The following is a 16,223-nucleotide window of genomic DNA, read 5'->3' as shown; positions in this document are numbered from 1 at the left end:
ACTATACAGTTCATTCCACCCAATACTACCAATCAGAATAGCTAGACACACTGGGGGAAAATGGAGGGGAGGGCGGGAGAGATGGGAAGGAATTAAAGACGACCAGGGTACAGATATTAAAAAATACAGCCTGTATAATTAAACAGTGTCTGCTACATTTACACACCAATTAGAGAAACAGAGACAGAACCCAGGTAGAGCTAAAAGTGCATATGGGACTTGAGATATGACAAGCATAGTCTTCTCTAGATGGGATTCTAGGTTGGCATTTGTCATCTTCAGCTGACATTAATACTAAAAAGGTACCAAGATATAAACAGAATAATCCAGTTAGCTAACAGAATAGTAAGTTACATGGTGGCAGTGACATCTGCTGCTTATTCACTGCTGTATTTCCAGTTCCTAGAGGTGAGTGAATACTCACCTCTTGTTGTTTTGGTAGATTTTTTTTTTAAGGTGCCTTGTATACTTGTATCTATTGCTTATTGATTTTATAAGTTTAGTACTTATTTAAGAGCTTTTCCTTCTTGTTTTACATTGTGTAATCAAAATACTTGACAAAAATTAACAGAGGAGGAAAACAACCTAGGGAAAAGATGCTGAGCTCTGAGCAACAGGGAAGCGAGGGGGTGGGAGGCACAGAAAAGATAAACCTACCTCAAGCACACCCAAGTGACACACTAGGTCCTGCCTCTCAGCAGTCTTTCAGCTTTCAGTGGATGGATTAATCGCCTGATGTGGACATATCCTTCATGATGTAATCATGTCCTAAAAGCAGCATCTCTGAGCCTTGCTGAACCGGAGACCGTACTTTTAACACATAAGATTTGGACCTGGCACATCCCCAAAAGCTCAACAAAAGGTAATGAGGATTTTATAAGATAATCCTCAAATCATCCTTGGAAGCTAAATCCTACAATAGAAGCACCAAGATGAAATTCTGTCCACATGAGCACTAGTGTTATGCCTCCATTTGCCTTCACTTATTTGGCAAATGCAATACTAAAATAATTAGCCTAGTAGTAAAAAAAAAAACAGAAAAAGAAAAAGAAAAAAGATCTTTACCAGTAAGCAGTGACAAGTGCAACCCTTGAGAGAGAACACTGAGCCAGAGTTTTAGCACGTTTTAAGGATTTTTAAAGCTCGTATAGAAAAGCAAATCAGAATAGCTAGACACACTGGGGGAAAATGGAGAGGGTGAGAGAGACGAGAAGGAATTAAAGACGACCAGGGCACAGATATTAAAAAATACAACCTGTATAATTAAACAGCGTCTGCTACATTTACACACCAATTACAGAAACAGAACCCAGGTAGAGCTAAAAGTGCATATGGGACTTGAGATATGACAAACGTAGACTCTCAGCCAGGCATAGTAGCACATGTGTGTGGTCCCAATTGCTTGGGAGGCTGAGGCAGGATAAGTCTGTAAGCACACAAGTTCAAGTTCAGCATTATAAAAACACTTCTCAAAAAAAAAAATAAGGTAGCCTCTCAAACTAGTGAGGGAAAAATGAACTGTTAAAGGTACTGGGACAACTAGGTAATCATTTGTGGGAAAAAATTGGGTTGACCAGGATACATTCCAAAGGATCAAAATTTGGATGTTTGGAAAAAAAAAAAACCATAAAAGTTCTAGAAGAAATTGGTGAATTATTCCATTGTCCTGGATTGAGGAAGGCATTATAACCATGACTCAAAAATCCAGAATACTAAAAAAAAGTTATCAGGATAGATAAAAATAGAAAACTTCATGGCAAAACCATTATAAGCAAAGCTAAATGACAAACAACAAATTTAAAAAACTGCAGTTCATTATAGCTGAAGTGTTATTATCCCTAACAAACTAGTACTAGAAATCCGTAAGGAAAATAATCGTGACAGAAAAGTGCACAAAAGATTTGAACACAAAAGCAAACAAATGGTTCTTAGGCATATTAGAAGGTGTTCAACCCTAGTCATAGGAATATAAACATATTGATCAGTTTTTTCATCTATCAGAAGATATAATCCAGCATTTTAATAACATCTGTGATGGTTAGGCTGTGGGTTAAGATGTGAGATGACATACATAAAAATTCTGAAAGCAACCCAAATGACCAATAAGGGACCAGTTAAATGATGGCACATCCATGTGATGGAATACCACGCAGCTATTCAAAAATAACAAAGCCATCTTGTAACACGTGAAGGCCATCAAGAAATAGTATGTGGGAAAAAAAGCAAATGATGTGTATATGATGTCACTAAGTAAAAATGAGAAAACCCTTTACATTTGTATATTTGTATATGCCCGGAAATGTGTGGCTGGAAACATGAAAAACCAAGAGCGGAGGTCATATATAGTGCTGGTGGGCAGCGGGTATGCATGCTGGAAGTTGGGCCTCTGATACGAGGACATTTGCTATATAACTTTTGTTATCTTTTGGCTTTTTAACCATATGAATGTATTACCTATTCAGAAAATTAAATAAAATAATCATATTTTAAAAGCCTTATGAATCAATACAAATTGAAAGATGTTAAAAACCTCCACATCTTTTAGTCGAAAGTAACAGGCCACTTGTACAGAGACACAGACCACATTGAGAGCTCTGGAGTCAGATTTTCTGGACCAGTTAGTGAGCCTATCCTGTCCTCCGTGTTCTTATCACCTACCAGTGCTGCTGTGAAGATGAAACAATGCCTGCCAACACTTGCTATCATGACTAGAAGCAGCCACCTCAGACCACCTGCAAATATATTTTCTCCCCACTCCACAAATGACAAGCAAATCTTCATCTCCTAAAAGAAACACTTAAAATTTGGGGGGGGGGGAGTGGAAACAAGACAGAAAAAGATTGCAGAAACATGTACTTTAATCCACATTTTCTATAATCTGGTGGGTACAACAGCAAATTATTTGGAATTCTTTTCAAAAGTCAAAGCTGCACCTGTAAGAGTTACTTAAAATAGAGTACTAGTGATCTTATGTGTTGAATTTTGTACAAAAGAATTTCCACAATACCGTGCACCTAACCTGTGTCTTTTGGTGAATAGCTATGGTTTCTGTAGGTACTTCAGTCTGCAAACTGCTGGGAGGTTTACTGTGAACTTTTTCTCAAGTTTCCAGCTGAAGGCAATGCTGATGAAGACCAAAAGAGCTGTCCTGTCTTACATACAATGGCACCTATGCAAAGTCGAAAACATGGCACAGTGTTTCACATACATAATAAATTTACAAAACTGAGTAATGCACAATGTTTAAAGTTAGAGCATTTTACTTGTCAAATTTCAAAACTGAAATCTGTTATTCTTCCATATGATCTTCCTCATAATCCAAGAATCAAAACAGAAGGAACACAGTATGTGGTTTGTCTAACTTACAGAGATGCCTCTTAAAAAAAAATCATGCCATTGAAGGAAGGAATGGTTCCTTTTCTCCTTGTTCATTAGATCATCAGCTCCTACAATCATTTCTGTCAGTTATATGGTCAAGTGCTGGATTTTTACATTAAGTGATGAGAAACAGACAAATTCCAAGAAATGCTCACTAGCTGAGCATTTCAAACACCATGCCATCAGTTTTCAGTCACCACCTCACAGCCAAAGTGAGTGAACTGGGAGCAGTTTTCATCTCAAGGACCATTAAATGTCACCAGACTCACAAAGCAGGTTCCTGCAGTCTACACAATCTTTAGAAACACACAACGCACACAAATGTAGACTGCTCCCACAATCTGATTTATAGTAAATAAAATAAAGGTAATCAGATGAATTTCAGATGCAGAATACTTAATTTTATTTTCTTAGAAGTGAAAAAATTCATTAAAACCCAAAGTAACTTTAGCTTAACTAGATCTTTTAATATGCCAGAGCACATTCTAATATATTTTCCTAAGCTTGAAACAAATTAAAGAAAAATGCAATAAATGGAAATGACCAAGAATTTTCTCTAGTAAATAAGAGTTTAAAGAGTAGCTGTTAACTGGGGAATGGTGAAGTAACACTAAAGAGATCTTTAATTTACAATAAAAATAAACAAAGTGCAAATTTTTCACATTTTCTGAAACTGAATGATCACTAAGTGAAGAATAATTCTTATTCTTACTAGCAAGATGACTAGATACTCACTTAGCCTTAAGGTTTCCCTCCTCAAACCCTCCCCAAAGGAGGGGGGAAGGAAAAAAATGGAGAAAGCTCCAATCAAGCCAATCTTTTTATTCAACCTAACAAAATTACCCCCCAACTACAACAAAATCCCACATTCATAAAGGTTAGAAATTGGGTAAGAAAATAAATAACTCTAGTTGGACCTTCTTCCCCCAATTATACTGTTCCACAGGATGGCAAAAATATAATTTTAAAATATGCCATGAAACTGTAAAGGAACACATATCAGACTCTGGCAGCATATGATATGGGTTTAAGAGCACTTATTTACTTTAGGGAAGATGGAAGACTCTAAGGAGAAACTAGACTTTGTACCTGTGATACTTCTACATGAATATTCAACCTTTCAAGTTAATTCCATTATATCCACTGACACCTTTAAAAGAATCAAGACTTTAAATATTGTTTGACGACTAAATCCCAGGATTAGAAAGTGACAGTCTAGGACCTAAAAGTCTGTTGGTCTGAGTCACACAAAGTACCACTGATACCAGATGAGCTAAAAATGGAACGAGAGGGGAAAGGAAGCCTAGAAGAGGCCTGACCTGATCTCCCTCTGATATATATCACCAGAGACAATAGCACTGAGAGCTAAAGGGTTGCATAGATTGTATTCAAAATTAAATCCTTTAAAAAGTACTTACTTTAAAATAGCAAGTTTTGTGAATAAAAGTAATTGGCATAAATTCATATATTTCCCTTCAAATTTTTCAAGAATTAATCCATTAAATAAATATGCAGGGTTTTTTTTTTTTTCTTAAAGTAACTGACAATATCTAAAATTAGGAGAGGAACAAAGTCAGAAGGTGATCTGTTTTAGGTAAGGAATGCTCCTGTGCCAGCCCAGTGCATAGACAGGACTCCTTGTGCAGTCAGCACTTACCTTCACCAACACAGGTCCTTTAGGCAAAAAACAAAACTGCATCCTCAACAAGAATATCAAAAACCGTGGAACTGGAGCTACAAGTGCTGGGGATCTTTAAGGAGCCCCTGTTCCATTCACTGAATTGGCCACTGACCACAAGGTCAGCCCCACACTATAGAAGGTGATACACAAAGTGCCAGGCAAGGCTAAAACAAGTTAAATCACAGACACGTTTTTGTGATCCTAGTCCTAACCAACACTGGTTCTCTAGTTGTTCTTTTCCACAAAAGACTGAACTCTGTTACTAAGATAGGAATAGTCATTTAAAGTTTGACAACTGGAAATAAAGGGTAATATAATAAAAATAAAACCAATTCAAAACAAATGGAACAGAAGAATATTCAACAGAAACACATGAAATTAAATAGAATTAGTATAATTTACATATCTTAAAAGTATATACTTCATTTATAAATATTTCTAAATGATAATCTATTAAAGGTCATAAATATTCAAGTGAACATTTGAATTTTCTCTTTTAAGAGTTCAGAATTCTTGAAGTCTTAGAAGATTAGTCTCTCTCTGCTGAATGTCCAAGACTAAAAGGCTTCATCAAGCCACTGTACGTCTCTACTTGGACATATAAAAGCCTTTATTACCTACTGTGTTGTAATAAAACTTTAAAATTCTGTAACTCTCTTATACTTGTAGAAAGCCTATAGGAGAAAAAGAAAAGCATATTAGTACATACAGCTAATATGATGTTACTTGTTTCAAATTCCTGATAATGTTAAAGGCCACAATTTGAAAGCAAAATCTAAAGTTAAAAACAAACAATACTACTGAACACTGAGGATTCCAATTTTTAAATCAGTATGCTACCATCTCTTACAAAAACTGACAAAACATAAAACTATAGTCCTTTGGTCTTGGTTTAGAAGGGGCAAAGGAAGCCAGTTACTTATTATCAACAGACTTTAGAAAAAGCAATATGAAAATAACTCACAATGATAAAGAATATCAGATTATTTGTTTCCCCTCATAAATTCATTATGTACAGACCTCTCCAAACACTGACTACTCCTTTCTAGCTGCCCCCCAAACACACTAATGCTGAGGGTAAAGACTGCTTCCTGCCTAGTACCTCCCTCTTCCCTGTATTCATCTAAAATTTGTTTATCAGTTGTGATTACTGACATACAAAAACTGACAAAACATAAAACTATAGTCCTTTGGTCTTGGTTTAGAAGGGGCAAAGGAAGCCAGTTACTTATTATCAACAGACTTTAGAAAAAGTAATATGAAAATAACTCACAATGATAAAGAATATCAGATTATTTGTTTCCCCTCATAAATTCATTATGTACATACCTCTCCAAACACTGACTACTCCTTTCTAGCTGCCCCCCAAACACACTAATGCTGAGGGTAAAGACTGCTTCCTGCCTAGTACCTCCCTCTTCCCTGTATTCATCTAAAATTTGTTTTATCAGTTGTGATTACTGACATACAAAACAGATAAATCCGAGCTCCTCATCAGCCCAGGCCAGAAATAAAACTCTAGGATGGGAAACACAAAAAAGTAATTCTACAAGCTCAATTCTCCTTATGTACAATTCAGAGCTGATATAAGGAACATCCAATGTTTCTCCTTCCTATAGCTTAGGGCGATGTAATACATGGTATATATTAAGCTCCTTTCTTTACTCAAGTGCTTAAAAAGTTACCATTTATTGAGAGCTTAGGGTATATCAGGCAATGTTCTAAGTCCATAACATGTAAGATCTCAGTAAACATTAAAAATGCTACAAGATAGATATAATTAATCCTGGTTTTACATTTTAAGAAAGTCAAGGCTCAAATAAATGTTTTCTCAAGGTCACTCAACTAGTAGGTAGGTTTTAACCATTAAGATGGTTCATCATTTTCATTTTACAGTTTAGAAAGGAAACTTGCTAGCAGAGTAGTGATTTTTTATTGAGCCCACAATGCTAATAAATGACAGACCACAATCCCTGGACTTGAAGACCTGATTCCAAGCCTAGAACTCTCCAGTGAAAAATAAAGACCAGGGTCTCTAGGTAAAGAAATAAAGCTGCCAAGTGTGCATTTATGAGACCCAGGGATATTTTAATGAAATTTTCAATTTTTTCTTCTTCCTAAGTTTAATTTTATTTGGACTTACATTTAAATTATTTAAAATCCTTTTCATTTCAGTTCATTTTAAATTAATTTAAATTTCATTCAGTTTCTCCTGTTATCTTTCTACAGGCCTCATAAGTGGGTGGACTGAATTTTCATGAAATGCAAATTAACAATGGAGATTTTGTTCATTTTGTGTTTCAAATCTCAACCTACATCATTTTTAAATATAGGGAAGCAACAAGTAAAAATCATTGCTATTAAGATGAGAAAGGCCAGGTACAGTGGTGCACACCTGTAATCCTAGTGGTTCAAGAGACTGAGGCAGGAGGATCTAAGTTCAAATCCAGCCTTTGCAACAGCAAAGTGCTAAGCAGCTCAGTGAGACCCTATCTCTAAATAAAATACAAATAGGGCTGGGGATGGGGCTTTGTGGTCAAGTGCCCCCGAGTTCAATTTGTGGTACCCCCCCCTCAAAAAAAAAACAACAACAAAAGATGAAAAAGTGTAATTAATCTATTTTTAAGTTAACTACCTATCTGATTTAAAATGCATAATAAGAAAACATAAGCAATAATCTCTATATCACTTGGTCCCTTATTTTTTTGTTGTTCTTAAATCTTCCTTGACTTGAATTCTTGCCCTGTTTTCCCAAACAGCATAGTATTATTTTCTGCAACTCTTCCTTCTATTTTGTATTCCGCCGTTGGTACTGCATCTATCTCTGTAGGTAAATTCAAATTATTTTTGATACCACTGTAGTATAAACAAGCAAGACTACATATCTGACAAATAAATGGGGTATAAATAAAAGAAAGAAGGTACTTCATGGCTTAAGAAATTAAGAGCAGGAAAAGAGGGCTGAATTTTTTTTTCCTTTGATAACCTTCATGACCACTATTCTTAATTCTGTTATGGTACCTGAACAAATCATAGCCCCCTAATGACAAGATATTCAGAGAATATCATCTCCACAGAATTAAGGAGGCAAACTGAGACATCCTGGCAACTGGAAACTATTAACTTCTCCTATGATCAATAAGAAATTGACTTGTCTGCCTTGAAGCTGCTCTAAGCAAAGTGAGTCCAGGTATAATACAGTAATAACATCTTTCTGTCAACAAATAAAAACAAACTGCACTTCAGGGGAGAAGATGATCTTTGCAGCTTACTCGGAACTGAATGGGAACAAAGTCTTTGCAGTGGAAATGGCTCTTACCTTCCAAAAGCATTTAGAAGAGCAACTATTTCCTGCCGAGTGAGCTGGAAGCCTTTGGATGGACTGTTCTCTGGAAGCTTTTGGATTTCTTTTTCAGAGAATAGTATCTTCAAGGCAGTTCCTAAACCCTGAGTCTAAAGAAAACATTGATGAACTGACAATTAACTTTATATAATAAGAACTACTATAAAGATTTAAATGGGGCTGGGGATGTGGCTCAAGAGGTATTGCGCTCGCCTGGCATGCGCGGGGCGCTGGGTTTGATCCTCAGCACCACATAAAAATAAAATAAAGATGATGTGTTCACCGAAAACTAAAAAATATTTAAAAATTCTCTCTCTCAAAAAAAAAAAAGATTTAAAGGAATACTTAAGTCATTGTGAAGACAAGAAACTCACATGGACTGAGCTTTTCACCAAAATATTAAACTATGCACAACATAGTGCCTCCTGGCAGGTTATGAATGAGATAACCTTAGCTAATAAACTATTAAGGAAAACTGAGCGGTTTTAAGACTTGTAAATGCCTATTTTACAACCTTGAAAACATCACATCAGGACTACAGTGTTTGATTTATAACCTTGAAAGCACTTATTTATTTAGAGCAAGCAGTGCTAGATGTAGAACCTAGGGCCTCAGGCATGCTAGGCAAGCACTCTACCATTGAACTCGGCTTCCAATCCCAATGAAAGCTTTTTTTTCCTTTTCTTTCTTTCTTTCTCTTTCTTTTAAAAAAAAAAAAAAAACCCAGGCAATTCAAACCTTAGAGATTATTAATGATAAGTATACTCATTAATTTCTCAATTGTCAGCACCAGAGGAAAAGATAATTTTTATTTTAGTGTAGTCTCCATTAAAATAACCGCCTCTTGATTTTTTGTAACTTATTATCCTCTTTTAAAGAAAATAAAACATCAAACAATCCCTTTTCATTGTTCAGGGTAACAGACCTACCTAGCAGAGCTTTCATATTTTGTCCTTAGGCGGTCTCTAGTGACTACTGAAATAAATTCAATGACAAAATTGGATATTTAACTTTTATATAATTATAATTTAGCTTTTGTGTAAACATATATAACTCTATTCACAATCACCAACTTCAGAAATGAACCCAACATTGTATCAAAAGATACAGATACAATAAAACTAAAATCATTAACACAGACTACAAAAAACATCTTTATACAAACATGTGCATGTAACACAGTTTAATGATATTTTTCATAAATAAAACAAAAACTGGGGCTGGGGTTGTGGCTCAGTGGCAGAGTGCTTGCCTAGCATGTGTGAGGCAAGTGGTTCAATCCTAACCACTACATTAAAAAATAAATAAAGTTATTTAAAAAATAAAAAAATAAACAAAACTGCACTTTGGATCTGCCTATTTCTAAACTCTAATGCAATAAACAATGAGGACATTCTAATAAAAATTTTGAACTCAGTGGAAAATTTTAATTTCAAAAGAAAAGACATTACACATACCTGTAATTTTCCCCATAATCTGCATTTGTCACATCCAACACAGTCCATAATACGGGAAATATTCTTGAAATGTAACCGGAATTCTTCCTATCATGCAGAAAATATTTTCAGTCTAACTAAGCTTTAAAAATAAAATTAACTACAAAAAGGCAGAGAACTAGAGAATAAAAGGATCTAGATGAACAAAATTAAAAGACAACAGCAAACAGCTCCCCACCAGCTCCCCCATTCAATAATTTTTTTTTTTTTTTTTTTTACCTTTAATGACTTGGCCCCCTTTTTGTTGCCTGCAAACATGGATTTCTCATCGAAGTGCATAGGAAATGACCTGATGAAACGACAATATTATAATTAATAAGTTACAGATGAAAAACTCAGGCGTCTTATATTAGAGCTTTGGTAGACTTTTCTTCCCTGTAAGTATTTAAAATTCATATTTCTTATAACACAGGAAGGTGACAAAGAATTCACATATACACTCTTTAATAAAGACAAAGCTTTAAAATTTTAAGATTAATATTTTAAAGAAATTACATGACAAAATATCTAAAAAATGAAAATCAATCTGTGAAAAATATACAACACTCTCTTAAAAAACGTAATAATTTAAGTACTTCTTGATCTAAATTCTCCATGCTCATATTAACCAGTAAACTTAAGTTTGATAGACTAAGCATGATACCATTCAAGTTTAAATATTAGGACAAACATAAAATTGGTAGAAAGAACGTTAAATTCTGGTACTACATAAAATCCTAAGTCATATTTTAAAATATAGCCTTCTCTCGAATTATAATACATTCTGCTCTCGTGTATTTAAAAAATAAAATTAAATATTTTATACAAAGATATGAAAAATTGTGCTCTGTATGTGTAATAAGAATTGTAATACATTCTGCTGCCGTGTATTTAAAAAATAAAATCAATTTTAAAAAAATAAAACATAGCCTGCTCTCAAGTATAGAACTTTCTGCAACAAAGCTTTATAGATGCTTATATTTAGCATTTTTAGAAATAATTTCAAATGCTACCATTCCATTGATCATTTATTTGCCTTCTCAGTTCTGATTTCTTTTCCTGACTTTTAGTAGTCAGTTTTTATTGCCATTCAAGACCACCTCATCTGAATAGAGTTCAGGATTCTTACTTGGTATCTTGAAATATACTCAGTAGAAGGCTTTTGGTGTCGGCATCATCTTCTACATTTCCAGTGTAAAGATCAACAATTGAACGCTCAAAATAGGGGGCCACCTTTGACAAAGCTCGAAGCTCGATCAAGTATAAAAAGTACAGATGTTTCAGCCTTCTTGGACCTTCTCCCTTTGTTTCCACAGGGTCAAAGCGACGTTTAAATTCTTTGATATTATGTCCCCAGCTAGGTTTACCCCAGGTTTCTAGAGAGAGAGAAATACATTATGTTCTTTTAGTAAAGAGGATGTTTCATTCTAAAGAATATGTACTTCCCCCAATAACCTTTACATTAATAGAAGGCAAAATCTCCACTTAAAAATCTAATTACCTTCCAAAAGATAATTCGCACATAGATGTAAATTGATACTGGCATGAAGTCCTGATATAAGTTTATAGAAGACTCTCTTCTCCAGACACAAACCTATTCAGAAAAATATTGAAAAAGAAATCATGCCCATTTAGATAAGAGATTGAATCAATGAGATTCAGTATATGGACTTTAAAATTTTTAATTTTTTTTTTTTTAGTTATAAATGACAGTAGAATGTATTTTGACATATTATAGATACAGGGAGTATAGCTTCCCATTCTTGTGGTTGTACATGCTGGTCATGTATTCATATATGAACATAGGAAAGTTATGTACGATTCATTCTACTATCTTTCCTATTTCCATCCCCATTTTCTTCCTCTTTGTCTAATGCAATTAACTTCTATTCTCCCCACCCCCTTACTGTGTATATCACATATCAGAGAGAACATTTGGCCTTTAGTTGTTTGGGATTGGCTTATTTCACTTAACATGATAGTCTCCAGTTCCAGCCATTTACCAGCAAATGCCATAATTCCATTCTTCTTTATGGTTAATATTCCATTGTGTATATATATTCCCCATTTTCTTTATTGAGGAGTAGCTAGGTTGGTTCCATAGCTTAGCTATTACGAACTGAGCTGCTATAAACATTGATGTGGCTACATCACTGTAGTATGCTGATTTAAAGTCCCTTGGATATATGCCAAGGAGTGGGATAACAGGGTCAAATGGTAGTTCCATTTACATGGAACTATTTTAAAGATTCAAGGACATTAAAAATAGAGAATTAATACATAAACAATTAGATTTAGATTCTCTTACTGGAAGACAACATAGATTCTGGCTTTCGAATAAACTAACTTATGATGAAAACTTAATGCAGAGTAAGATAAAAGGCCCAGGCTCCCACAGGTGCACACTCTCAGGGTGCGACTGGCAAGCTCCCAGAAGGCAACAGCATTGGCTTTCTATGACTAAGGCTAAGAATTTACTGAGCACACATCATGATGAAGTAATACTCCTTGTAAAAAAAAAAAAAATTAAAAATATATGAAACAGAGAATAACAAGTTTTAAGAATCCAGTGGATGCAGAGCAACTAGCCTTTTCCCTTTTTCACTACCCAATAGGGTTTGTTGTTTTATTTTGTTTTTAAATACCTTCTCCATGGGGGAAATGAGCTTCAATATTGGAAAGTAAGGTATAGTCTCATTTTATAGACTGAGCAAATTTTCTCAGTGTAAGGATAACTATGTGGGTTACTTTGCATCTTGTCAAGATCTTTCAGATCATTAATTTACTCTTTGTGCCCTACCACAGAGGAAGCAGCCTCAAACAGGAAAAAAAATTCTTTTCAGATCTCATTCTCTAATTCAGAATTCTTGCTAGAATACTTAAATTGTCATGGACAGAAACCAAAAAGTACAAACTAAGTTCTACTATATAGTTCTCTCCCAAAAATAAGGACAGTTTTGAATGTTATAATAACAAGGGATACAAACTATGAATAGATTTAATAAAATACACTATGAATAGATTTAACATAACATGAAAATTTTCATCAAATCTGTTATCAAGTAGCAAAATGATCAAAATGTTGGTTCACTTCACACCAACAGGTTGCTTGCTGTCTCTCCCTCTGGAGAGAGCCTGCTTCTCCCTCTGGAGAGAGCCTGCTTCTCCCTTAAGTGCATATTCCTCATTTCACCCTAAAAGCACCTCTTTTGAGACTGCCAGCCCCTTCTCCCTTAAATATGTACCTACTTTCCTAAATAAACCTCTGTCTATACCTTTGGCCAGGGGTGGGCGGGGAGAACATTTAAGTTTTCTATCAGTAACATTTTATATTTCATTATAGAATATAAAGGAATGCTAAAACATCTAATACACTGGGATCTATAATGCATTATCTTAATTATAATTAGAGAAATCTGGACTATATTAACATGGGCCTTCTGGATTCAATATGTCTCCCCTAATTTTACACATAAAAAGTACTTCCTTCCAAGGTGAATGCCTCTATTTAAAAACAGATTTGCTTACTGGCTACTAGGAAAATAGTTTGGTTGAGCACTACATACAAAATGAATTTAAGACTAGGGAACAATTATGGAAACCTAATGATAGTATCTGGCCTGTGTATTCACACATTGGCTTTTGGCTGACCAATATCCTCAAACTTTTCATATAATTTTATCCCCAAATATATAACCTAAAAATATGTGCTAATTTCTTTTAAACACTGTCAAAATTTGTTGTATAGGTAATAAAATCTTAAAACTTACAAAAACATATTAAATATTTCTTTGTACAAAAAGCCAATAAATTTAAAAAACAGACATTAAGTTTACCTTCTAGCCATGTATAGAATGATTCTCCTAGACAGAGAGAGAGAGAGAATCAGGTTAAAATATTTTAAATGTTCATTTATAAATTAGAATGAATTAGGTCTTTTATATATAAGTATTTTATATACTTATTATGAGAAATTAAACAGTTATCTCTAAAAATGTCTGATTTGGGTGAAATGGAAAACAGGCATACGATTCTATAAAATAAAGCCCCCAAATAATTTAAGTAACTCTGGAGAATGTTTTTTAAAAACATATTTTTAGTTGTAAATAGATTCCTTTATTTTGTTTATTTTTATGTGGTGCTGAGAATTGAACCAGGGCCACATGTGGCATGTGTGCTAGCCAAGCACTCTACCACTGTGCTACCCCAGCCCTTGGAGAATGTTCATATAAATGATATTTTGATCATTAAAAATGTTTTTAAAAAACATTTCAGTCTCAATATTAAGTAAATCTTAATTCTTTAGAGCTTTGAATATCCAAAAGCATGAGGGTAAGTTTGCTTTTAATGAAAAAAAAAAAATCACAGTACTTTTTATAAATTCCAGAAAAAATAGTGAATACAAAAATCAAATTATTATTTACTTCATTTTTCCTTTTGCCAATAAAGCTAGATATATTTCCTCAATTATCTAAGATTAAGTTTCAAAGGATAATTTTTAAAACCTTTAATTTTCAATAAAATTCTTCAGAAAAGCAAATGAACAGACTAGAAAGGAGCTTAACTAATTTGTGTATTAATGTCATAATATCTATTTCTGGGGTTCAGAAGAATAGCAAAGCATACAAAAATTCAGATAGTAGGAGTAAGTTCAAGAGATCTACTGTACAACATGATGACTACAGTTAATATCAATGTATTATATTCTTGAAAACTGCTGCAAAAAGATTTTAAGTGTTGCCATTAAAAATAAGTTAGGGGCTGGGGATATAGCTCAGCTGGTAGAGTACTTGCCTCTCATGCACAAGGCGCTGGAATCAATTCCCAGAACCCCCCCACCCCACCCCCTACACACACAAAAGGTGAGGAAATACATATAATAATTTGTTTTAGCCATTCTACAATGCATACACTTCAAAACATCATGCTCGACATATAAATATATATAATTTTTGTCAACTAAAAAAGAATTATTACTGGACCAATATTGTTCTTGGTAGGAAAAAAAAGATGTCAGTCAAGAAGGATAGAATTTTTATTATACCTCCTAAATTCCTATATTTTTAATTGAGAAAAGAGTGACAGAAACCCAATATATAGAGAAGCTGGGTAAAGAGTCTAGGAGATTAATTCCATGATGGGACTTCCTTTGTCTCCTAAGTTTTAATACTTTACAAACTACACAAACATCTCTCTAGAAAGTCATTCATTCAACTTAACTTACCAAGGATCATTATTATCTCAACTGTTTATTCAAAAAATCTCAACTCTACCTGATAAATCTTAGTCTTCTAGTTTGGCCTCTATCCAGCACTTCAAAGGACCAATAACATAGTCTTTCCCACTGCTAACAGGGTGGTCTTATTGTCTCCCAACAGGCTTTTTGACTTTTCCTTGCTCATCTTGTAGGCTCATGCTATTTCCTCCAAGTTTGTATTGTCCAAATCTGGCCCAAATCTGTTCCTTTACTTAAAATTCATCTCAAAAGCCACTACCTCCAGTTAGCTTTCCCGTATCACTCCAGCAGCATATGACTTGCTTTACCTGAGGAGCTGCATCACCTCCAGTTTATAGCGGTAACCACACACTTCTCCTCTTAGCTTCATTATAAAGCAGAGTGCTTATCATTCTTCCTATGCATGTCAGCTCCTGAGGGAAGGCCCAGTGTTCTGCCCATCTCCTATCCTACCCAGTGCACTGACTTTGATCACAAATAAGGAAACCTTCAACTGAAGTCACTACCTCAACTGTTTGGGGTATCTTATGATGGATGTTCATTCAGTCACCTGAAGTAAGCAACTGTTCATTAAGTATTACACTGAGAATTGTTGTTATAAAGTTTAAAGTCAGGAAGAAAATAAAGAGATAACATTATAGGTAAAACTATGTTAACTGTACTACATTTCCTCAGAATATATTCAAATAGATTTTAATAACCAGAAAATAGGAAACTTAGAATGTGAAGCCGATTTCTATATTACACACTTAGATAAAGGGTCTTTATATATATTTTTAACACAGAATAACTTTATTTTTAAAAATCTTGTTTTCTGTCAGTCACTGATAGCTATTTTCTGAAGAAAAAAAAAGAAGGATCAACATTTTCTCTTGAATCAAAAGAGGAAAAAATCCAATTTTGATAATTTCTTCTATACTTGAAGTCAACATAAAACACAAGAGTTTCAACTCACCATCATCTTCACCTAAAAGAGAAAATTAAAAAATTTAGAAAATGCCTTCATTTTCAAGTTCTATTTAGTTCAGGTTCCAAAATGAATCCTTTTTAATATAGGATTAAAACTTATTGTTAAAGTATTCCTTATATCATGAACCTTGGTCAGTGTTT

At 34.2% G+C, this 16,223-nt stretch overlaps 1 protein-coding gene across 1 annotated transcript in view; it reads right to left on the bottom strand.

The window, feature by feature from the left end:
* Positions 1–2,925: 2,925 nt before the first annotated feature.
* Ero1b (endoplasmic reticulum oxidoreductase 1 beta) overlaps positions 2,926–16,223 on the bottom strand; it is a 45,561-nt gene continuing 32,263 nt past the window's right edge. Inside the window, exons 9-16 of the mRNA XM_077802383.1 lie at positions 16,069–16,080; positions 13,714–13,740; positions 11,379–11,471; positions 11,007–11,253; positions 10,118–10,187; positions 9,860–9,946; positions 8,379–8,512; positions 2,926–5,733 (exon numbers count right to left, since the gene is read on the bottom strand). Of these exons, the coding sequence (XP_077658509.1) occupies positions 5,673–5,733; positions 8,379–8,512; positions 9,860–9,946; positions 10,118–10,187; positions 11,007–11,253; positions 11,379–11,471; positions 13,714–13,740; positions 16,069–16,080 (731 nt within the window). The 3' untranslated portion in view covers positions 2,926–5,672. The remainder of the gene's footprint in view (positions 5,734–8,378; positions 8,513–9,859; positions 9,947–10,117; positions 10,188–11,006; positions 11,254–11,378; positions 11,472–13,713; positions 13,741–16,068; positions 16,081–16,223) is intronic.

The sequence above is a fragment of the Urocitellus parryii genome, chromosome 9 (assembly GCF_045843805.1).
Source record: "Urocitellus parryii isolate mUroPar1 chromosome 9, mUroPar1.hap1, whole genome shotgun sequence".
NCBI classification, from domain to species: Eukaryota; Metazoa; Chordata; class Mammalia; order Rodentia; family Sciuridae; genus Urocitellus; species Urocitellus parryii.
Note: the sequence above shows the minus strand (reverse complement) of the source record. Positions and strands in the feature narration are given on the sequence as shown.